Source organism: Protopterus annectens, chromosome 9.part0 (assembly GCF_019279795.1).
Source record: "Protopterus annectens isolate FY-2018-M chromosome 9.part0, PAN1.0, whole genome shotgun sequence".
Taxonomy (NCBI): Eukaryota; Metazoa; Chordata; order Ceratodontiformes; family Protopteridae; genus Protopterus; species Protopterus annectens.
The window spans coordinates 114088087-114112077 of record NC_056743.1 but is presented as its reverse complement, the minus strand read 5'-3'; the positions used below and the strand labels follow the sequence as shown (position 1 = coordinate 114112077).

At 41.9% G+C, this 23991-nt stretch overlaps 1 protein-coding gene across 1 annotated transcript in view; it reads left to right on the top strand.

Moving 5' to 3' along the window:
* LOC122811072 (diacylglycerol kinase zeta-like) overlaps positions 1-23991 on the top strand; it is a 3109428-nt gene that overhangs the window by 1805623 nt on the left and 1279814 nt on the right. The window contains exon 16 of the mRNA XM_044082630.1: positions 9077-9155. Coding sequence (XP_043938565.1) covers positions 9077-9155 — 79 coding nt within the window. The remainder of the gene's footprint in view (positions 1-9076; positions 9156-23991) is intronic.

The following is a 23991-nucleotide window of genomic DNA, read 5'->3' as shown; positions in this document are numbered from 1 at the left end:
ACCTCACGAGTATCATCTGCACATAAATGTCTTGGAGATGAGGGCTGTGCTGTTAGCGTTGCAGGCTCTTCAGGATTCTCTTCCTACCGGGACCATTGCAGTTCAAACGGACAATATGTCCGTAGTGTGGTACATCAACAAGCAGGGCGGAACCAGGTCCTACCCCCTATGTCAAGAAGCACTCAGACTCTGGCAGTGGGTGATCTCTTCCCAACGGTTTCTGATTGCAGCGCACATCCCTGGGAGGTCCATCGTCATAGCAGACAGACTGAGCAGAGCAATTCTCATGCCTCATGAGTGGTCTCTGAACCAGGTAGTTGTGGACCAAATCTTCCGCAAATGGGGCCAACCTTGCTGCGACCTTTTTGCAACTTCCTTCAACAGCAAGTGCAGCAATTTCTTCTCTCTCCTTCCACTTCCCGGGCATTCCCCCAGAGACTCTCTAGGCCACGATTGGCCCCAGGAACTTCTTTATGCATTCCCTCCTTTCCCCCTCATACTGAAGCTAATTCAGAAGGCTACTGTTTTGGGTTGCAAATTGATCCTCATTGCTCCTTACTGGCCTCGACAAATATGGTTTCCGTTCCTGCATCGCTATCTTCTTGAACAGCCTTGGACTCTGGACCTAGTTCCAGACCTCCTGATTCATTAATCGGGCGGGCTGCACCAATCCTTGCACTCTCTCCAGCTCACAGCATGGTTGTTCCACTTCCAACCTTAGCCAGGCTCTCAGATATCTCCCTCTCTGTGCGCAAAATCCTTTTGTCATCACACAAGTCTACGACCAGAAAAACTTACGTTAGTAAGTGGAAACGTTTTTCTTCCTGGGCAGAGGCAAAAAGTATAGACCCCTTTTCACCCCCGTACACTCCATTTTGGAATTTCTCGTGGAGCTCTTCCATGCTGGGTCCGCTTCCGCTACAATTAGAGTTCAGTTAGTGGCAATTTCAAATTTTCACATTGGCCTGTCGGAAAACAATATCATGTCCCATAAGCTGTGTAAAGCCTTTCTCAAAGGAACCACTCTGCTCAGGCCCCCAGTGAGAGATCCTCCACCACCGTGGGATCTAAATTTGATTTTAGCTTAGTCAATTTTGCCCCCTTTAGAACCTGCAGCTTCTTGTTCACTGAAGTTCTTATCTTGGAAAACCCTTTTTCTAGTAGCTATTACTTCAGCCAGAAGAGTTTCGGAACTACAGGCTCTTTCTATCCGTCCCCTATACCTCGTGTTCCACAATGACAGGGTTAATCTTAGAGCTAATCCTTCCTTCCTAAGGTCTCTTCAGAGAGTAACTTGAATCAGTCCATAGACCTTCCTGTGTTTTTCCCTAACCACTCCAACAGGGCGGAGTATAAGTTGCATCACTTAGATGTTCACAGGCAGCTACGCTTTTATTTACATAGACCCAATGACATTAGAAAATCAGATCAGCTGTTCCTGTCGTATGCAGTAGGTAAACAAGGTCTTCCGGTCGCCAAGGTAACCTTATCCAAGTGGTTGTCTTCTGTCATCACATTCATATACCAACTCAGGAATAAAGAATTACCAGTCAAACCAAAAGGTCACTCCACCAGAGCTTTAGCCACCGGTGACTTTTCAGGCTAGGTTGCCCATGGAATCTATTTGTGCTGCAGCTACATGGGCCAACCCACATACTTTCATTTCGCATTACAAGTTGGATTTGGTTTCCAGGAGCAGAGCTGATTTTGGTACCACTGTTCTGAAGATTCTTTTCCGATGAGCCTCCCAGGATTTTAGGTGCTAGGGATGCTGTCCCAACCAGCAAGAGTGAAGGCGAGATAGACAACTTAACATAAAGAAGTTATGTACCTACCATAACGTTCCATGTTAGTTGTCTTCTTCTCTCCTTCTTTCTTGCGTCCCACCCTCCATCCCCCTATCCTAGTGGACCGAGAAGACTTCCTCTTGATTTTGCACTGGCTGACTCTTCTCTGGCTATTTCCTTCTGCTTAGTAGTCTCTCCAGTAGGATTTATGCATTCTAGGATAGGATTCCTTTATTATTATGTCTGCAGTTAGACTTGCCAAACGAGATCTGGGTATCTAGCGCCAGGCATCATAGGATATAGGGAGGGCCTCGAGCCAGTAAGCAGTTCTCGAGCTTTTGAAGATGGCCGAGTCGGAGCCGAGAATCAGCTCTGAACCCAACCAGCAAGAAAGAAGGCGAGAAGAAGACAACTAATATGGAATGTTATGGTAAGTACATAACTTATTTTTATTTTACATCAGAGGCCTGGGTACAGGCATACATACTTATGTTTACTTACAGCTAAGTAGAAGGTGAGTACTTCTAGAGTAAGTCACTCATTTAATAGAGCTGAGAGGAAGTCTCCTTTAATACTTAGGTAATGGTTGGCATTTTTAGTTAAACCAAATGGACATCGTAGGACAGAAATAGAGGGGATGAGTGAAGGGAGTGGGAGATAGCAGATGGGATGTTAGTCAGGGTTAGAGCAAGGGCATAGCCAGTGTGCTATGAGGTATTCCTTGAGATATTTTTTGAAGAGCAATGTAGAAGAAAGAGAAGAGAGTTCATTAGGAAGTTGGTTCCAGGTTTTTCCCACTGAGTTAGAGAATATTGAGTCTCCAGCCTTGTTATTACATTTAGTAGTGGAAACTAGTAGCTTATTAGCTGAGTGTAGTGTTTCCAGATTCTTGTATGGAGTAATCAGACTAGAGAGGATTGGGGTATTCATAGGGTGGAAGAGAATCTTTTGGGTGATAGTAAGTTGTTGATAATGAAGTTGGTTCTGCAGTTCTAGCCATCGTAACTGTTTAAGGTTGTGACAGTGATTGGTTCTAAAAGGGACACCTGTGGCGAATCTGGCAATGTTATTGTAACTGGTTGCAAGTTTGCTCAGGTTGTTTTTTGATAGGTTGGTATAAATGGCAGAGGCATAAAACAGGGTAGAGATAAGGTGGGTTTGGGCAATGGTAGTTCTGGCCAATGGTGTGAGGAAGGTTTTGATTCTGTAAAGGGAGCCTAGTTTTCTGTTTACTGACTTTATAGTAGCATTAATATGATCATCATAGTTAAGGTAGTGGTCTATTGTGATATCTAAGAGTTGAGTTGTAGTGTCTGGGGATATGGTACTTTCATTGTTAGAGGTTACTGTGAAATGACATTTTGGAGACTTTTGGGTAGGAGTGAAAAGCAACAATTTCATTTTTTGGGGTTCAGGAGGAGGCAGTGTTGCATAAACCAATTTTTAACATTATTAAGTACTGTTTGAGTGAGGGTCTGGAGAGAGGAAATAGAATTGGCAGAACAGATTAAAGTTGAATCATCTGCATATTGTATGCAGGTGGCTTGTGGAGTGTTAACTTTAAGATCATTAATGAAGATAGAAAAGAGAAGGGGACCTAATATAGAGACTTGAGGTACTCCAATATTAACAGGGAGGGGTGTAGATAAATTATTATTCCAGAGGACAGCTTGTTGTCTGTTATCTAAATAGGATTTAAACCAGAGTATAGCCTGGGTATCAAGTGATAGGGGCTGTTAGTATGTCAATAAGTAGGTGATGGTTGACCATGTCAAAGGCTTTTAACAGGTCAATAAATAATGCAGAGGAAAGAGAGTTATTATTGCGATTTTTGTTTATGCAGTCAGAAAAGGATGGCAAGGCAGTGGTAGTACTGTGGCAAGGTCTAAAACCATGCTGACAACAAGTAAATTATGAGAGAGAGAAGATGGAAGTTAGCTGTCGGTGGATACATTTTTCCATTATTTTAGCTAATGGAGAGAGTAAGGCTATTGGTCGATAGTTAGAAATCTCAGTAGAAGAGCCACCCTTATTCAGAGGGATAATGTGTGAGACTTTCCAAATGGAGGGAACTGTTCCTTCTGAGATTGTTCTGTTTATAAGGATGGATATAGGATAGGCAATGACTTTAGATGCTATTTGTAGGTATTCAGCTGGTAGATGGTCAGCTGAGGGGGTGCATGGTTTGAATTTTTGAAGGAGGGAGCAGATGAGTGATGTTGGTACTGGTTGTAGGTAAAAAGAAGGAGCTGAGCCATTTGGGCTATCTGATAGGCTAGAGCTAACAGGGAGTAGTGTATTTGCTAGATTTTGAATAGCTTCAGTGCAGTAGTTGTTGAAGGCATCAGCAAGTTATTCTGGGTAATACCTAATGGGGTGGGAGTTTTAGTATGCCATAGCTGAAGCAATTTGTTAATGCCTGACCAGAATTTTTGTGGTTGTTTCTGGTGGGTCTGTTGTAGGTGAAGGTAGTAGTTCCTTTTGTCGAGTAGAATTTCCTTTTTGGTAGAGTTTCTTAATTGTTTGAAATTGAGATGGTCAGCTGGGTTTTTAAACACTCTCCATTTGGCTCATATTTTATTACGTAGAATGATCTTTTGCCTAGTTACTTTAGAGAGCCAGGGAGCGACTTTGGTCCTAATACGGGTTGAGTGAGAGGGGGCATGGTAGTCAAGGATTTGTAGGAATTTTGTATTGAAGTAAGATACTGCTTCATCCAGCTGAAGATGATATAGAGGTAACTAATCACATGCCTTAAATTCATCTTGGAACGTGAGGTTTTGAGGAGATATGTAGTGAAACTATGTTTTTTTTGTTTAATTATATAGGTTAGAGAGTGGTCACTAATGTCGTCTGGAAGGGTACCTGGTCTGTATGTGTCGTGGCGGCTATTTATAAGGATCCAATCTAGGGTGCTTTCTTTACTGCTAGGCTTATGGATTCTAGTGGGGGTGGTTATAATTTGGGAAAATCCATAAAGATTTATGTGGGTAGCAGGATTAGGGGAGCTGCAGGTAGTCCATTCTATATTAAAATCACCTAATACTATGGTTTCCTAAGGTAGATGAGTTAAGAGGCAACTGAGGGTACTTTCAAGGGTACTAATATTATTTCCAGGGGGAAGGTAGGAACATATTATGTATATAGATTTACAATTGTTAATTTGAAGTTTGACAGTAAGAATTTCAGCATTAGTATTTGAGGGTAGGTATGTATTGAAGGTCGTAACTTAAGTTCAGCTTTAAAAAAGATGGCTACTCCCCCACTCTTTTTGGTTTTCCGATCATATCTCAGAATGTTATATCCTGGAGGGGTGATTTCCTGGTCCTGAGTAGTAGGCTTCAGCCAAGTTTCTGTAATACAGAGGATGTCAAATGAGTGTATATCTAAGAGTGCATGAAGGTGGGTTAATTTATTGTTTATACTACAGATGTTGAGATGGGCTGTCAGGAGGGAGTTAGAGGGTTTTGTTGGGGTATGGGAATTAGAAGTTTGGTTCTGGGGGCCCCTGTTTGGATGAATGTCACCGTCTAGTAGAGGGTGTTGTTGAGGTCTTTGTATAGTCTTTAGGAATTTAAAATAGCTATTTAGGGTTTTTTATCTTGGAAATGGGTGGATCTATGGTACTTTGGAATTATATAGATGGAAACAGAGGTTATGTTAATGTGAATGTGGGAGATTATTTGAGAAACTGATCGTGTTTGTTGGTGGGGCAGGTGAACTTCACTAAGTGAGCAGTGTTCGTAGATGGTTAAAGAATAGGGAATGGTTAGTGAAGCTAGAAAAGCTGTTATGAGTAGTAGGTTTGTATAACTGGTCTTATACGCTTTGGCCATAGGGAGGTAAAGGATAGGAGATAGCGTAGATTGAGGGAGGGAGTATAGTATAAGATGTACTATAGGTAGTGATAGGAGAGAAGGCTAGAATAGCTGTTTAAAAGTTGTTAGTAAGTATAGTTGGGGTGGAGAACGTAGAGAGATTTCATATAGGTGTAATGTAGCTGTAAGGTGTGGTAGGGAGTAGAGGTGTGACGGCTAACAGGGAGAAGACAGTGGTTGGGTGATAGGGGAAGGGGTGTGGTTACAGAAGTACAAGTTTAACAGCACAGGGGTGGTTGGGATATGGGGGTAGGGTAGGGGGCGGAGTGAGCCCGCATGGCGAATGGAGTGGGTTAGAGCAAGTGAAGATAGTGCAGCAGAAAAAAAGTATCAGCAATAGATATCCAAAGAATGATGGTAAGTGGGTAAGTAATGAATACTTTAGGGAAAAAAGAGACTAGGATAACAATAAGTAAAGAAAGAGAGTTTGAGATATAGCAAGGAGGGAGGGGGATTTTAGATTATGGGGGGTATAGCAGGTAAAGGAAGAAGGGAGTATGTTACTTTTGAAATTAAAAAGGAAAAGTCACATCAGCTTTATATGCTGAAGCCCCAGGAGATTAGTCTACTTCAAGAAGTATTAAGTGTAGATGCTGCCACCTAGTGGTAAGAAGTGGAAGAGCAAAGGATATTAGGCAGAAGAAATATAAAGGTGCAAGTAGTACGTAAGAGATTTACAGGGTTTAGAGAAAGGAAGGGGGGCAGTAACAAGTGATCTGTGGTAGGCTGCTTAAAGAACACACACTCGGGAGGCCAGTGAGCACTATATATGGGGATTAAAGTAGTGTAAGTAACAGTTTAGCAGAAATAATGTTTGGTACATACATTCACCAACAGTTTGTATTTGGGAGTCCTCACAGTAGGTGGCTAGTAGGAGACCAGGCTAGCAGGCAATTTCTGGAGTTCTTCTGGATTTAAGCAGGAGTGTGTATGCAGGAAGGGAGCACATGGGGCGGATAGCTGTAATGACCAAGTTTGCAGTCTAAACAAGTCCCATTAATTCTTCAAGCAGCCATCTCCTAGAAATCTGACTGCTTCTCCAAATGACTTGCACAGACTCTACAAAACAGCTTAACCAGCAGAATGTAGCCCTTATCTGTAAAACTTACTCCAAAATTCAAGTCACCTCTTGTCCAACCTTCCCTTATGACTGTGAGTTCCGCAACTGAATGGAATTCTATAATGTCCAAGTGTGTAGTCTAAACAAGTCCCATTAATTCTTCAAGCAGCCCCCTCCTACAAAGCCAACTGCTTCTCCAGATGACTTGCACAGACTCTACAGAACAGCTCTTGTCCAACCTTCCATTATGACTGAGTTTCACAACTGATTGTTGGTCAAGTGCATCAACAAAATAATATTAGTGGGCTTTGCTGGTTGTCCTTGTGTTCTGCATATAAGCCTACATATTAGGATAACTCATTACCTCCTAAGAAACTTCTGAGTCCTGATGCAGTACTCTTCATAAACTGATGATGGTCCTGCCATTAGATGGTACAGAATTTAGATCACTGGCCCAACCATACAATGTGTTCTTAGGAAATCTCTTCTCTTTAGGTATACCAACCCATTTTCTGAAAACAAATGTTTAGAATTATGCATGGGAGTCTCATCTTGAATCTTCGTAAGTCTGCGGTACTTGGTCTTTTAATAAAAACTTTCTCTGTAATATTACCAAAGAAATGAGAGTGACTACCTAATGCTGAGAGCATTTAACTGAATTTGAAACAGACACAACTTCAGACTAATACAGACAGTTTCCAGTAATGTGACAATTAAAGATTTAAGCAGGGTCTAGAACCTACCCCATTGTGCAAGCAGTGAACATTTTAACATTGCCCATCAGTCTCCAAATGAGTCTTTCAAAAGTATACTTTCTGGGAAAGGAAAATTGGCAGCACCTTCATGAAAGCTGTGTGAGGTCCGACTTTCACAAAACACTGTATAAGTGGATGGTGGATTATATTGCCTTTTGTTATAATATGTATAACAAAACACTTGGTTCTTGACACAGCATACTCCACTAGTGCTGAGGCCATTTCTCCTGTTTTCCTTAGACATTTTTTCAACACCGGATATGATACAGGCTGCATTGTAGGCAGTTGTGTACACATCCACAAGTTAAATGCCAAGCACACAGACACGGTTGGCTCTTAAGTAAATGTTTTGGGCCTTAGTTTCATCCGATGACACTTGTAGAAGAGTTAAAAAAGGCAGAGATCACATCTATGTGCAGTGATGTTAGGAGATTTTTAACTACTTCAAACAGCCCTCTTTTGGCCACCTAAACCAGTGCAATTATTGCTATGCCATGCCAGAATATGCATGATTTTGTATGTATTTATGAGCTAGGCTCAGTGAATTCTTTGGATGAGCTCATGCCTTCAAGTCTGTATGAGTACAAAGTGCACTTATGTACCTTCCCTAAGATGGTGCTACTTTTCTGGGATTTCATCAACATCCTGCCCCCTTTTCCATCAGGATATAGGGGCAAGCTTTATCCATTACACCCTTAGCCAATTTGTTCAGCATCTGGGTTTCTAGGTGAACTTTATCTTTTGTTGAGAGATTGTAGGCTGAGCTGTGACTCTCCATGGTGTCCTATAACTGCCCTCATCCCAGACTACTCCTTAACACTGCATGTTACTGTTCATATGTTATAACTTACTGCTACAGTGACCCTCTGCAATGATAAATAGTACAGTTTTGAGAGGATATTCACTGTAAGTGTAGGTCTTTGAGGGAGACCTGTGTAGTAATTCTGTCATCCATCTGTTATACTTGTGTTTGGAATTACACATTGATATGGATCCTGCTAGGCTCTTTGTGTATTGTTGAAAGTGGAAAAGCTTTCAATTTTAATGTTTATATAGTTAAAATGTGTTGCAAAGTAGCAGTTATTATTTGTTCAGCGTAACTTGTTTGTATTGCATAATATTTTTACTTAGAAAGAAACAAAAAATGGTACCAAACTAAACTGACTTTATGGTAGGCAAATGCTATCCAACATCAATGCATGCTTCCTCCCAAGGCACACAGCAAGAAGAGTCCAGGTCACAGTTGCAGTGCTGTGTAGAAACCAGATTTATCTTATCAATGCAGAGAGAGAGAGAGAGAATGTGTGTGTGTGTGTGTGTGTGTGTGTGTGTGTGTGTGTGTGTGTGTGTGTGTGTGTGTGTGTGTGCGCGCGCGCGCACACACTCCTGTGAGTGTGAGAGATCGACTGTTATGATGAGAATGCTGTCATATGTGTACTTTATAAATTACTGGCATCAGCCATGAAAGGCATCTGAGAAAAGTGTGATTCTCTTTGCACTCTGTGTTAGTTGCATTTGCCCTTCATTTTTTTAGCTTTTAATTGTTAGATCTGCATAGACAACTGATTTATGTCACTGTTCTTCTTCCCTTTTTAGCTTCCACTGGATGTGTTCAACAACTACTTCAGCCTTGGTTTTGATGCTCATGTTACACTAGAGTTTCATGAATCTCGAGGTAAGCTCTAAGGAGGACTCTGAATTACACTACCCAAACAGAACTGCATTTTTCTTTTGAAAGTTAGTAGATTTAAAACTAAAAAGAGGTTCAACGTTAACATTACATTTTACATAGATTTCTTTTAATAATCTGTGCCCACTGCCATCCAAAACAGAGATGCCTGCCTTCAGCCCACATTACATTTTCCTTAAAGTACCCCAAATCTTCCACACCTGCTTATAAAGAGAGCTTAGCAGTATAAGGATTAATATGGACTGCACCTTCAACCTTTGGGCAAGTGAACACGTCTTGTGTTAATGCACAGTTTTTCAGCATTGAAGATTCATTGTTGTTTCTATTTTGGCTATATAGCTCAAATGGTTTGCTGTATATGGGGTTAGGTCATTCAGTAATGGTCTCTTAGTGTTGAGAGTGTTTTCTCTCCCTTTCTCTCTACTTACATTTTTTTATATTAATTGCATCCTGTCTGGTATGTGTTCACATGTGTATTTAGTTAATCCATGCTACTTCAATGGGTCATTCCATAACATGACGAGTTAAAAAAAAATAACGGTAGAGCATCTGAATGAAGCTCAGTACTGTTTTTTTTTTCCAAACTTGTCGGCTCTGCTGGAGACCTTTATCCATTCTGAACCTGAGCTGTCACTTTTGCTGGTGGATGCCCTGAATGACCAGATAGCAGACTGTCTTTTTGTTTCAGTTTGTCAATAACAGTGTCCTAGCAAAGAAAGTATGACTTTGTTTCACCCTTTGTGAGACATAGTACTTGTATGAGATTATTAATGAAAATGTAGAACACTGTGCAGCACTGCAAAGCATTCTTCATTGTTGAAAGTGTTAGAATTATAAATGACAGACATAGAAATGAAGATTCTGCATTCTAAGCAGGATATAATTCATGTTTAGCCATATGTATGTATTCTGTACAATACATCAGTTAGAAAATCCGTTGTCAAATGCAGGAGTGTAGCAGCTGAAGGATTTTGGTTGTGCTAGTTGAAGTGTTCAGTAAAAGTATAAACAGGAAAATTGCAGAGAATAGTTTGCATATGAGCTTTTAACTCATTACGTGTTTGCAAATAATATTACAAAAGAACTAGAGGTACTGGCAAGGCTGCTAAGTACTACTAAAACAAGCCTTGTGACATTGGAGTGCTTGAAGTAGACAGTGACAAATTTACTTCATGTTAGCTTTGTAGTGAATTCAGGTACTTGGGTACAAAAATGTGGACTGCTCTGGGTCACAGAAGGACAAGCTTTCATACAAGTTCTGTGACAGAGTGATTTGGATTATGTCACTGGTGGAGTAGAAATGCATTTTCACTGTTATGGCTTTTGTGCTACTTAAAGACCACCTGCATATCAGTTGAAAAGCTCAAGAACAGACAACATGATGACAGGCAGGGTCAAGAACTAGCATTTTGACAGACTTGGATCAATAGGAGTATTGAGCAACATCCCAGTGGAAGTGATAATGGATGGTCTTATTTGCCTGTCTCATTAATATGGAGGGGTTGGGAGAGGAGGTATGCTCCACCATGGATTATTTATATTATGGGTAGGTACTTCAGAAGGGGTAAAAAGATGAGGAATGGCCCATTTAAGCTAGGAAACTGCCCAAGGGATAATTGCATTTTGGATATGGAGATACTATTAATGGATCTGCAGGTATCAAAATTATATAGGTCCACAGGTTCATACGTATATAGTAGGCTAACAACCACCAGGGCATTTTTAAACATAGCTGCGCATCCCAACCCAGTGGGGTCCCTTTGTTTCATGGGAGTTTATTAGGAGGGATGTGTTAGGAAGTTTCTAAATGTTATGTTGGGGGGGGGGTTTGGGCATAGTTACTGTCTACGTCTGCCTGTCAGAAACACGTTGTCCAGACCTGGGGTGAATTTTCAGTTTTCCATCCATAGGTCAAGGTTCTGCCTAAATACGGTTAGGGATAGACTTTGCTTCACATTAATGGATAGCCTGTTCTAGGGCATGGGGATCCTTGGATCCTAGTGGTTCTTATGCTGTTCATTTTATGGATGTGCAAAAGGTCTATCAGAGCTGGATCAGAGGATGACTTGTATGCCAGGCATAGAGTGCCTCTCAGGAACCTGTAGGAGACAGAGTATAGAGACAGGGCTTTAAGGCAGTCTTTAGAGGACAGTGTGTTTATATCCTGGATATGATTAGTGAGGAACCTTTGTAGCTGCTCCAACTGTTGTATGTGTCTGGTCAAATATATACTGAAGGGGGCATAGAGGGCATTATACTCAATGGTGGGTATGACAAAGTGAAATGGCATTGTGACTTCATTGGACCTAGATGCCATGCTCTTGTTTGAGTTAGGCATCATAGAATGATTTTCTTACTACCTTTGCCATGTATTGGTCAAAGACCAGATTACTATCTACAGATGTTCCCAGATCCCTAAATACCGGGTCAGGTTTTAGGTGGTGTCTAATCAGTGGAGTAAATAGTGACTATTTTCCCAAAAGGCACTGTAATGCATTTCTTGGCAGTGAGTTTTAATCTGTGACTATGGCACCAATCATTTGTTTAATCCATTTGTAAAATGTTTGTATTGTGGGGGGGGAGGGGAGCGATCTTTGATAGCTCCCAGTTTGCAGTCATCTGTGAACTTGGTCAGCCAAAGAACCTTGACATTAGCCTTGACCACTGAGAAGTACATGGCAAACAGGAGGGTCCCAGCAAGGAGCCCTGAGGTACCAGTCTCTTAGTGTAGGTGGTCTCACCGATTCTGATATCCTGGGTCTTGTGTGTAAGCCACCTGGCAATCCAGGGAGTTATGTACAGGAGTTATGCCCATTTTGGTAAGTTTGTTAGCTATATCCAAGAAGTGGAGTATTGTATTGAATGCCTTAGCAAGGTCCAGGTGGCAGTATGCACCATTTTCCTCTTATCCATTGTCTCAGTGGCCTTCTCAAAGAAGTCCACCTGGTTTGTTAGTAATGACCTTCCCTTGACAAAGCCAGACTGGCTTGGGTCCAGTGTCTGACTATTGCCCATGACTTTGTTAAATGTTTCCCTGAAATTTTCTTCCATGGCTTTGCATATTAAACTGATCAGACTAATGGGTCTATAGTTTCTGTGGTCATTTGATGGTCCTTGCTTGTGAAGTAGAATAACTGCTGCAGTCTTCCATTCACTTGGTGCAAAACCTGTTTTGAGGCTATAGTTGAAAAGTGACTCAAGTGGTCCTGATAAATCATGATTTTAAGTTGTCCATCTCGCCTTCGTTCTTGCTGTTTGGGTTCAGAGCCGATCCTCGGTTCCGACTCGGCCATCTTCTATAGCTCGAGAGCTGTTTACTGGCTCGAGGCTACCCCTTATCCCAGAATGCCCAGCGTCAGCTACCCAGATCCCATTTGCTGCTTCAGCTGAGAGGTTGCTTCGTTACTGGCTCAGGCTTAGTATACATTTTTTCTATTAATATATTGTTTATTCTTGAAATTTTGTCAATTTTTTGTCTAGATATAATCCCTTATCGCTTTCTTGTGTATTGTAGCTTTGTTGGCCGTTGCTCCATAACTCGCAGCCCTTCTGTTTACCATGAATTCGTTTAAATTAGAGAGTTCTCTCCCCCCCCTTAGGATATCCGCTTAAATTAGAGGCTTTCCTTTCTGTTCTTTAACTGTAAAAAAAAAAAAAAAAAAAGTATGTTTCTTGTTTTTTGTAATATAGCCTGTTATTATTATTGTTGTTGTTACTAAAATGTCTAAAGATACCAAGATATCTGGCTTCAAAAAGTGTGACTCATGCTGTGAGAAAATGTCTCTGATAGATGGGCACACTAGTTGTGTATATTGTTTCGGCGCTGTTCACCTGCAGGACTCCTGTTCTATATGTCATGCTTTTAGTCCAAGGGTCCTGCAGGAGAGCTGAAACAAATTAATCCTTCGGGGATTATTGAAGCCTCAGGCTTTTCCGGCGAAAAGTACACAGCCAGTGAAATCCCCTAAGTCTGTCAAGCCGTCGGCTCCACCTTCGGAGCCGACTCTTTTACTTGACCAGCCAAGTATGTCGGTGCCGGCTATCATCGACAAGACAACTCCTCCGTCGGCTTCATCTGCTATTTTGGAGCCATCTCGGAGCCGTAAGAGACTGAGGTCTCCATCCTTGGAGTCCATCCACTCAGCACCTCACTCACCTTTGTTACAGAGTGAAAGTAGCCATCATTCTTCCCACTCCTCTCGATCCTCTAGATTATCGGATCATGATGTGGAGAGAGTAGTAAGTAGGTGTAGATAGGTGCTGGCTATCATCGACAAGACAACTCCTCCGTCGGCTTCATCTGCTATTTCGGAGCCATCTCGGAGCCGTAAGAGACTGAGGTCTCCATCCTTGGAGTCCATCCACTCAGCACCTCACTCACCTTTGTTACAGAGTGAAAGTAGCCATCATTCTTCCCACTCCTCTCGATCCTCTAGATTATCGGATCATGATGTGGAGAGAGTAGTAAGTAGGTTGCTTAAGTTACAGGCACTGGCAAATATTCTGTCCAGCCCACCTCAACAGGTATCAGCTCCAGCCACCTCTATTTCTGTTCCTCCTCCGACTACATTTAGCTTGGAGCCGGAGAGCATGGATCCGCAGGTAGTAGAATTGTCAGCGCTGATCATCATCTCTCCTTCGGTTCTGACTTTGGCTCCGATTACCTAGATTATACCTTCTATCAAGGGATCTGGGCACCGAGGCGCTCTCTTCAGCTCCGAGGGGGGGAGTGGCATCGGACCCTTGTCCAACCCCATTCTCCCCCTCGGAGCTTCGGCCCAGGTGTGCTCTGCTCCATCATCGGCCTCGGAGCCATCACCCCCGATGTGGAGAAAGACTCCTGTTTCTTCAGAGCTGGAGCTTTCTCTGCCTAGAAGTCGGGACGCCTTCGAGTTCATGCAGAGTGTGTTGTCCCCCGAAACAGCTCTACTGCCAGCTCCATCGGCTCCTCCCCCCATGGTGTCTGTTCCAACCTCTTCTCCTCCTCCAGACCCCAAGCATAGGGAACCTATGCCCCAGGGCACCCCATTCCGTGATCCCTCTTCTACCGAAGTCTCCAATGATCACTTGGAAGAGCCTCCCTGGAAGAGGAAGTACAAGAGGAAGCACATAGACTCCCCTGCGTCTGTCACTTCAGATACAGACATGGATGAATTGGAAGGGTCTCCAAGGTCCCCCTCTGAAGATGTTTCCTTTTCGGACATCCTTGAAATGCTTAGACAGAGGAGGGACTGGACTTCCCTAGCCCCTACCGAGAAAGATTTTGTATACCTGGACGCATTCGGTTCCCGACCTTCCACCTCCTGGGTGTCTCCTCCATGCGATCCACTCATGTCTGTAGTGGCTCAAAAGGCTTGGTCAGCTCCAGATGCTGTGGAACCTACTCCGAGGAGACTAAACAAATTTATTACAGCCCCCCAGGACAAACAATTCCTCTCCAAATGTGTGCCTGTTGATGCCATGATGGTAGCAGCTACCACCAAGAAAGAGTTAGCAGAAACCTCTTCATCTTTTCATCCTCCGAACAAAGAGTCTCGATGGACAGATATAGAAAGTGAATGTTTGCTTCAGAGACCTTTTCAATGAGGTCCCTGAACTATCTGTGCCATTTTACACTTCTTCAAAGGGATCTCCTGAAAGAGCTTGGAGATGCCCTTCAAGATCCTACAGCTGAGGGAGCACCCACCAAAGTAGCTTCTCAGCTTGTGACTCTTAATTCCATAGCCAACTCCTCCATGACGCTGATTTCCTATGCAGCCGATGGAGCGAGCAGAGCCACAGGGACAGGTGTGGCTCTCTGGAGACATGCTTGGATGCAACTGTGTTAATTTGCGGAACTCTTTCGAGCGTCCTTCACCAATACTCCCTTTGATGGCTCCTTTCTCTTTGGGCATCAGGTGAAAGACATGTTGACCAGGTGTGAGCAGGAAGACAAGACTCTCTCTGCCATGGGAGTTCATTTTTCCACTCCTTATCCCAACGGGCAGAAGAGCAGAAAGATGTGTTTTTGAAAATCCCAGGAACCCTTGCCTGACGCACGTGATTTTTCCCCCAGGGGCAGAGGGGGAAACAACAATAACAGACGCCGCCCTCATGGCCGAGGGGGACCGCAAAACCAGGGTGACAGAGAAACCACCTCTGCCAAGCCCTTCCAGCATCCCTGAAGGGTTGCCCGACTGCTCACCTCTGGAGGCAGTCGGGGAAGACTTTTGCTGTACCCAAAAGCCTGGCAAAATATAACAAGAGACAGATGGGTACTATCCATCATATCCGGAGGTTAGAAAATTCCCTTTCATCAATCCCCCATAGAATCAAAAAAGCCCATCCCAGATGTCCCACCCAATCTAAGGGATCAAGCAGTCACAGAAGTTTCAAGACTGCTAGAAAAAAGAGCCATTCAAGAAGTCCCCGCAGGCCAACTAGGATCCGGAACTTACTCAAGATTCTTTTTAGTACCAAAAAAGACAGGTCTGGAGACCAATACTGGATCTCAGCAGATTGAAAAAATCTGTACAAAAAGAAAAGTTTCAGATGGTGACACTGCAGTCCATTTTCCCTTTTCTGGGTCAGGACAATTGGATGTGCTCGATAGATCTTCAGGACGCGTACTACCATATGAAGATGGACAGACGCTCCAGGAGATTTCTTCACTTCCGGGAAGGGGCCAGTCATTTCCAGTTCAGAGCTCTGCCGTTTGGTCTCACCTCAGCCCCCAGGGTGTTCACCAAGTGTATGGCAGTAGTCATGGCTCACCTGAGGCGTCAAGGATTCCAGGTGTTTCCCTATCTAGATGACTGGCTCCTGACTGCTACCACCAGGCGTCAACTCTTAGAGGCACGGGATTATACAATCACATCATGCACTCAACTAGGCATTACAGTAAATTTTGAAAAATCTGTCTTGTTGCCCTGTCAGTCTATCACATACTTAGGAGCAGAATTAAACACAAAAGAAATGTTTGCAAGATTACCACAGGAAAGAGTTTCCACTATTCGTTAACAAGTGTTAATTCTAATGCAGAGCAAAAGGGTTCAAGTCAGACATGTCCTCCAAGCTCTAGGCTCCATGGCAGCTGCCATTCTTCTTGTCCCATTAGCGTGTTTCCACATGAGAATCCTTCAGTGGCTTCTTTTCACGCAGTGATCTTTCCAGGAATTACCCATGTCTCACATGATCCTGATCACAGAAACATGCAAAAGGCACCTTTCTTGGTGGATGGTCTCCCCACTAGTAATTCAGGGCAGACCTTTCATTACAACCCCCTCCGGTAGCCACAGTGACCACGGACGCCTCCCTGTTAGGGTGGGGGGCATTATCTAAGCAGGACAGTCCAAGGCACTTGGCAACCTCACGAGTACCATCTGCATATCAATGACCTAGAAATGAGAGCGGTTCTCCTAGCGTTGCAAGCCCTTCAAGACTCTCTTCCTTCTGGGACCTCCAAACGGACAACATGTCAGTGGTGTAGTACATCAATAAACAGGGCGGGACCAGGTCTTACCCCTTGTGTCAAGAAGCACTCAGACTATGGCAATGGGCAATTTCCTCCCAATGTTTTCTGACAGCAACGCACATCCCTGGGAAATCCAACGTCTTAGTAGACGGGCTCAGCAGAGCTATCCTCATGCCTCACGAGTGGTCTCTGAATCAGGAAGTTGTGGATCTTATCTTCCACAAATGGGGACAGCCTTGCTGTGACCTATTTGCCACTCCTCTCAACAACAAATGCAGCAGCTACTTCTCCCTACTTCCTCTTCCAGGTCATATACCCAGAGATGCTCTAGTCCACGATTGGCCTCAGGGACTCCTTTACGCTTTTACCCCTTTTCCCCTAATTTCAAGACTCATACAGAAAGCAAAATTTGTTGGGTTACAAAATTATCCTCATTGCCCCATATTGGCCTCAACAGATATGGTTCCCGTTCCTACACCTCCACCTTCTGGATCAACCGTGGATTCTAGACCCAGTTCCAGATCTTCTGATTCACCAATCAGGCGGATTGCACCAATCTCTTCAAACTGCTCACAACTTGGTTACTCCACTTCCAACCTTAGCCAGGCTTTCCAATATCTCCCCAGCAGTCCGTGATGATATTGTTTCCTCACATAAGTCTACTACGAGGAAAACATATGCTAGTAAATGGAAACGGTTTTCTTACTGGGCAGTATCTAGAAATTTGGATTTTTTCTCAGCCCCAGTCCATGAAATTCTTGAATTTTTAGCACAGCCTTTTCAGTATGGTACGGCTTCCGCTACCATTAGAGTACAACTAGCTGCCATTTCTAATTTTCATATTGGTATGTTTAATTCTAGCATGTCTCATAAGCTCTGCAAGGCCTTTATGAAAGGAACATCTCTTCTTAGACCCCCAGTTAGAGATCCTCCTCCTCCTTGGGATCTCTAGTTTTATCTTCCTTAATTTTGCCTCCCTTTGAACTGGCAGCATCATGTTCTTTAAAATTTCTTTCTTGGAAGACACTTTTTCTGGTTGTTATCACTTCACCTAGACGTGTTTCAGAACTTCAAGCACTATGTGTTCATCCTCCTTACCTGGTGTTTCACAAGGACAGAGTTTTTCTGAGGACCAGTCCATCCTTTAGTCCTAAAGTCTGCTCAGAGAACAATTTAAATAAATCCATAGATCTCCCAGTTTTCTTTCCTAATCACAGCAACAAGGCAGAATACAAGCTCCACCAATTGGATGTGCACAGACAATTGCGTTTTTACCTCCATAGAACTAAGAAATTCAGACCAGTTATTTCTTTTTTATGCTTTCAACAAACAAGGCATTCCAGTTTCTAAAGTGACCTTATCCAGATGGTTATCTGATACTATTGTCTTTATGTATCAGTTATGAAATAAAGAGCTACCAGCTAAACCAAAAGTTCATTCCACTAGAGCATTAGCCACCTCTGTAGCTTTTCAGTCTAGGTTGCCCATAGACTCAATCTGTGCAGCTGCCACTTGGGCAAACCCTCACACTTTTATCTCTCATTACAAGGTAGATTAAGTCTCCTGGAGCAGAGCTTCCTTTGGTTCTACTGTTCTGAAGAGTCTGTTCCAATGAGCCACCCGGAATTTTAGGTGCTAAGGACGCTGTCCCAAATAGCAAGAACGAAGGCGAGATGGACAACTTAACATAAAGAAGTTATGTACCTACCATAATGTTCCATGTTAGTGGTCTTCATCTCACTTTCCTTCTTGCGTCCTTCCCTCCTTCCCCCTTCCTAGAGGATTGTGAGGAGTTCCCTTTTGTTTTCACTGACTGAGCATCTTTTATTACTTCACATGCCAGGTAATTTATAACTCTTTCCTTGTTTAGGTGTATTTGACAACCAGTTTTAGGAACTGGTTACTCTACTTATGTCTAGTGTGCGCTATCACAAATGAGATCTGGGTAGCTGACGCTGGGCATTCTGGGATAAGGGGTAGCCTCGAGCCAGTAAACAGCTCTCGAGGTATAGAAGATGGCCGAGTCGGAGCCGAGGATCGTCTCCGAACCCAAACAGCAAGAAGGAAGGCGAGATGAAGACAACTAACATGGAACGTTATGGCAGGTACATAACTTCTTTTTTTCAGCTCTTTAGGAGGCATCCTGGGATATAGTTAGGGCCCATTGAGGCTGTGCTTTTGACTTTAGTGAGTGCTGGCAGGACATGCTCCCTACTAATAGTTGGGGGGGCTATGCTAGTGGATATTTAATGGGGCAAGGGAGAGGAGAGTCGGGAAGGTGGTTTGAGCTGTATTTGTTAACCAGCAGATGTCTCACTGCTCAAAGAAGGTGGCATCATTGGCCACTAGTTCAGTACACTGCTGTGTGTTGCCTTTGAGTTTTCAGACATAGCTGTAGAAGGCTTTGTGGTTGTCTTTAGCCTGTGAGGCTGCCGTGATGTTGTAACTGGCCATGTTGGACTTAATTAGTCTTCTCTGTTTCTTGTTTATTTTAATTAGAGAGCTCCTATCATTATGGAGGGTTGATCTTCCTGATTTTAGCCATATTTTTTTTACTTTTGTTATATAGGATTTTAAGGCTATAATTCCACAATTGTGTTTTGTATTTAGATTTTGTTTTGGGCTTCCTTCTACTAGGTACAGTAGCCTCTGTGCAGCTGTTTATATCATTGTCGTACAGAGCCTTTGTGAAAAATTCTACGTAGATTGCTGTGAACTCAGGGTTGGAGGGGCATTGAGTTTTGACAGACTATCACTTAAAAAGAAGTAGCTTGCTTTGAAATAGTTCCTAACTGTTAGAGTTTTCAGTGGTTACCAATTTGATTTTTATTTTTAAGGAGACAGCTTTGTGTTCTGACGTCACCAGTGAAGATGTGACATGGGGTTGGGTAGAGGGTCTGCAGTACTTGCCCATATTGATGAGTACCAGGTTCATAATGTTTAAACCTCTGGCGGGTGTGCACACTATCTCGTCAAGAGTATTTGTGTTAATAAAGTCCAGGAATTATTGTCCCTGCAAGTTTGAGGCAGTGTATGTTTCCCAATCTATAGAGGGGTCAATAAAATGTTTCCCATGAAAAGGGTATTTGGTTGGATGGTGAGTGTCTCCAGTAGGTTTAAGTACAAGCTGTAGTATTCTTGGTATATAGATGGTGATCTACAGCTTTCTAGGATGTGGTATGAGAATTTGTGTAAGATGATTTGTAGATGAATAAGCTGTAGGGCAATCATCCTGCATAACCAACTTAGGGGTATTCTTGTTAATGCTGATTGAAACTCCTCCACCTTTTGTCCCTATCTGTGTAGCTGATGGTCTAAGTGGGCACAAGGCACTGAAGCCTTGCACTGCCAGAGTACTTTTGGTGGCTTTAAACCATGTCTTGGCAAATGTACAGATATTTATATTCTCCAGACTGAAGATAGCTGACAAGGTGTGGAGTTTCTAGTTTAGGCTGTTAGCATTGAGCAGTAACATATTTAGGTTTCTATGGGCTTTATTCACTATTTCAGTATGTTTGTTAACTTGTTATTGCCTAAACAACTGTAAGGGGCAGATAGTTTTAGTCAATATTCTTAAGCCTGGGTGGGAATAGGTGCAGACCATCCTTTGCAAAGCAGTATGATTTGTTAACTATGCCCTTCCTTGCTGACCAATATTGAATCCCCCTGGAATGACACTAGAAACTAAGCCAAATATTGAAGTCCGTCATATTTTGTTCATACTGTGGCATCATCTTTGGACAAGGTCAAATGCTGCTCAGTGCAAAGCATATACTTGCTTGAGATACATATTCTGAGAGATCAGTAATGTCCCTCTTCATATTGCCCAGGGAGGATATGTCTCAGGTTATTTACAGCTACATGGACTATAATAAACTCATACTGGTACCTGTGGTGTAGTGACTTGAGTGCATGTATAACCTTGTGGATCCTGTATCCAGATAAACAACCATTTACTTCTCCTTGTTCAGTTTAATGAGTGGAGCATCTGTGTGTCATACAATGGAGTCTCCTTTGACAATAGTCCTGAATAATGTATTTGCTTGCTCATGGGCTTTACTCTTGGGGCTCTACTGGGTGTAGATATATATGTGTTGTTTGGTTTTACATTTGGTGAGTGCTTTGGAGACTGCTGAGGCTAAGTTTTGCCAATTATAGGCTTAGGAGATCTTTCAAGTTTGGGAAGATTGCTTTTTAGTGCCTCAGTATAAGTTGGTATATGTGTGTGGTGGACAGTGCATGTGTTCTTGACAACCTTGTTATTACTTCATAATAAGCTTTGTTGGTATGCAAGATTTTTCCCTTCAGTCAATTTGTATGCACATCTCTTGTATACTTATTTGTTTTTTAAGGACTAAATGTGTGTCTGAGAACATGAGACAATTATTTCTTTATCTTAGGATGCCCATATATACCAAGTTGGCTGCACAAACATTTTGAAATTGAATATCCATATTTTTTTCTTCATTTGGTTGGTTGTTTGGTTGTTTTTTTTTAATAAGAAACATCTTTATTAAATTATCACTTATGACATGGGCAATTATACATTTATTTAAAAGAAAACAAACCATATTGACATTGCCCCAATTGCAAGTATTTTACTTCACAGACCGTATTGACACAATTTTAGTTGCAAACATACATAGTTTATAATCTACCCAGTCAGTGTCAGTTGCTCAGTGAAATCTTGCCTTCTTTTAAACATCATTCTTCCCCTCTGTTGTTCCCACAGTTCTCATTTTTCCTATCTAATTTGCGCCTACCCTTTTCTAAAGATCCCAATTCCAGTTGTTTTATCTCTGTTACTATATTCACTCCTTGTAGTACAGTTGGTTTTGACTTTGATTTCCATTTTCTTGTAATTGTTTTTTTGGCAACCACCATAATTAGACTCAGCGAGGCCTTACTATGTCTAGTAATTTCTGATACTGTATCATAGTTCAGAAGAATAATTTCCGTAGATACATCCTTCTGCTATGCCAATGTCTCTGACAGAGTAGTCTGCAGGGAATCTTTAAAGTCTGTCAACTCATTACACTCTCAGACAATATGTTCCCAGTTACCTGTTTCTTCCTCATCACACATCCAACATTTGCTGTCTACCTGAGGACATATTCTCTGGAGTCTACTTGGGGTATAAAAATGTCTATGTAAACATTTCCAAGCAAAAATGTAAATCATCTAGATTTTGGTGCATATTTGGGAGACAAACCTATATCCCCCCCTTATGAATTGCTTATCCAGTCTCTTTTTCCAATCCTTTCTAACCTCCTCTGGCTAATTGTTATAGTTATTCTGCATGCTCTACTAATTATTCCTTTTTAACAGCAGTTTCTGTTCTAGATTCTATTAAAAACTGTACCAGTGATGGTCTTTCATTTAGGATGCCCTATTTCTTTGCCTATACTCTGATATCAATCCTTGATAGGGAAGGCAATCTCTGATTCTTGGCATCTTACCATTCTATGATCTTTCCCTCTCTAGTTATTTGCTCCCAATACCTTGGGTCCTTTGTCACTTTTTTTCCAGTAAATTCCAGCCCCCTATTGTTTGTATCCCTATTTGCAGTCATCTCTATTGGCAAAATTCCCTTTGTCCAATCCTGTGTTGGCTTAGTTCTTAGAATGCTTTCTGCTACTTAATGAATATGATATTCTGTATGATTATTCTTATTCTCCTTAAAGGTCTACATCCAAAATCTCAGTTCCTCCTTGTTTCTTGAGCTTCCCCCTGTTTCATCATCATCCCTTTCCACTTTGAATTATAGGCTTCTGCTATGTATGGGAGCATTAACTGTGTAGCTCTGAAATACCCCTTCAAATTGGGCAATCCCAATCTGCCTTGTTCTGTTGGAAGAATCAGCCTATCTCACTTCATTCTTGCCATCTTCCCCTCTGAGATAAAATCCTTCAGCTCTTTATTTGTTATCCACCACTTCTCATCTGGTTGATAAAAATATCCCTGACCTGTGTATAAAACATAAGGGAATAAAAACATTTTAACTGCTTGTATCTTGCTATCCATATCCATGTAACAGAGCTTCCAGTTTCTCAGTTTTTATATTATCTTTTGTTTAGACTATTCCCACATAGCTTTAGCTGCCACACCAGAATCCTTTTTAATCCATACTCCTAGGTACTTTATTTTATCATGTCCCCATAAATATGGAAAATACTGAACCAATTCATGTGTAGGTACATAATTTACCACTATTGCCTTTGTTTTAGCTTCATTAATTTGTATCCTGAAAAGATATTAAACTGTCTCAAAATGTTCCACAACATAGAAATGCTCTTTTCTGGTTATATCAGGTATAAAATAACATCATCTGCAAATAGAGCCATTATATCCTTGAATTTCTGAGTCTCTTATTTTCTTTGCCAGTGGTTCTAAATATAATGCACATAACAAAGGGAAAAGAGGACAACCCTGCCTGGTTCCACTGCTCAAGGAGAATTTGTCAGAGAAGAACTCACCAGCTTTAATTTTCACCTCTGATCCCTCATATCTCCTCCTAATCAACCTTATAATTTTATCAGGGAATGCAAATGCTTCCCTTGCCCTGCTCATAAAGTCCCAGTTTACTCTGTCAAATCCTTTCCCTGCATCAAGACCCACCAACAACAGTGGTATTTTCTTTCATTCTGCTTCTCTCTAGGTCATTAATGTTCTATTAATGCTGTCTTTGTTTGCCTCCCTTCCACAAAACCTCATTGACCCATATCTATCAATTTTGTCATCACTTTTGCCATTCTTTTAGCCATTATAGACATAAACACTTTACAAGCATGGTTTAGTATTGAAATGATACTGTATGAAGCTGGATCTGATGGATCTTTACCTTCTTTAGGTATTACAGCTACTACCACTTTCTTCCAGGTGCATGGTGCAGCCTGTACTTCTAAGTGCTCTCTGGTTTTGTCGTAGCTTTATAACTTTCTCAGCTATGAAAGCATTTGAATTCTTTCAGAAAACATGATCTCCAAGCCATTTCTCCTTATCAGATTGTCTCCTAGAGACATGAGAATCAGATATAAAATTGCTAAGCATACATTTATTTACTAGAAACAAGCTTCCCTAATAATAAATATTTTTCATCTACTTCCTTTCTCTTAAAACTTGCTAGAACAAGTTAAGGGCCTTAATCCAGTCATCCCCCTATGCACACTCTTATTTTCTTTTGTCATTCTCTTTTAAACAGATTTTTCTGCTGCTTCTTTTTTTACATTTCAGTTGCCTGCATTTCTTAAAACTGAACAGAGACATAGAAAGAATAAGGGAGAAAGAAAAACGAGAAAAAAAAAACAGAAGCACTTATTTACATCAGTATCCCCATTGCACTTAAATATAACTGATAAAACTTTACTT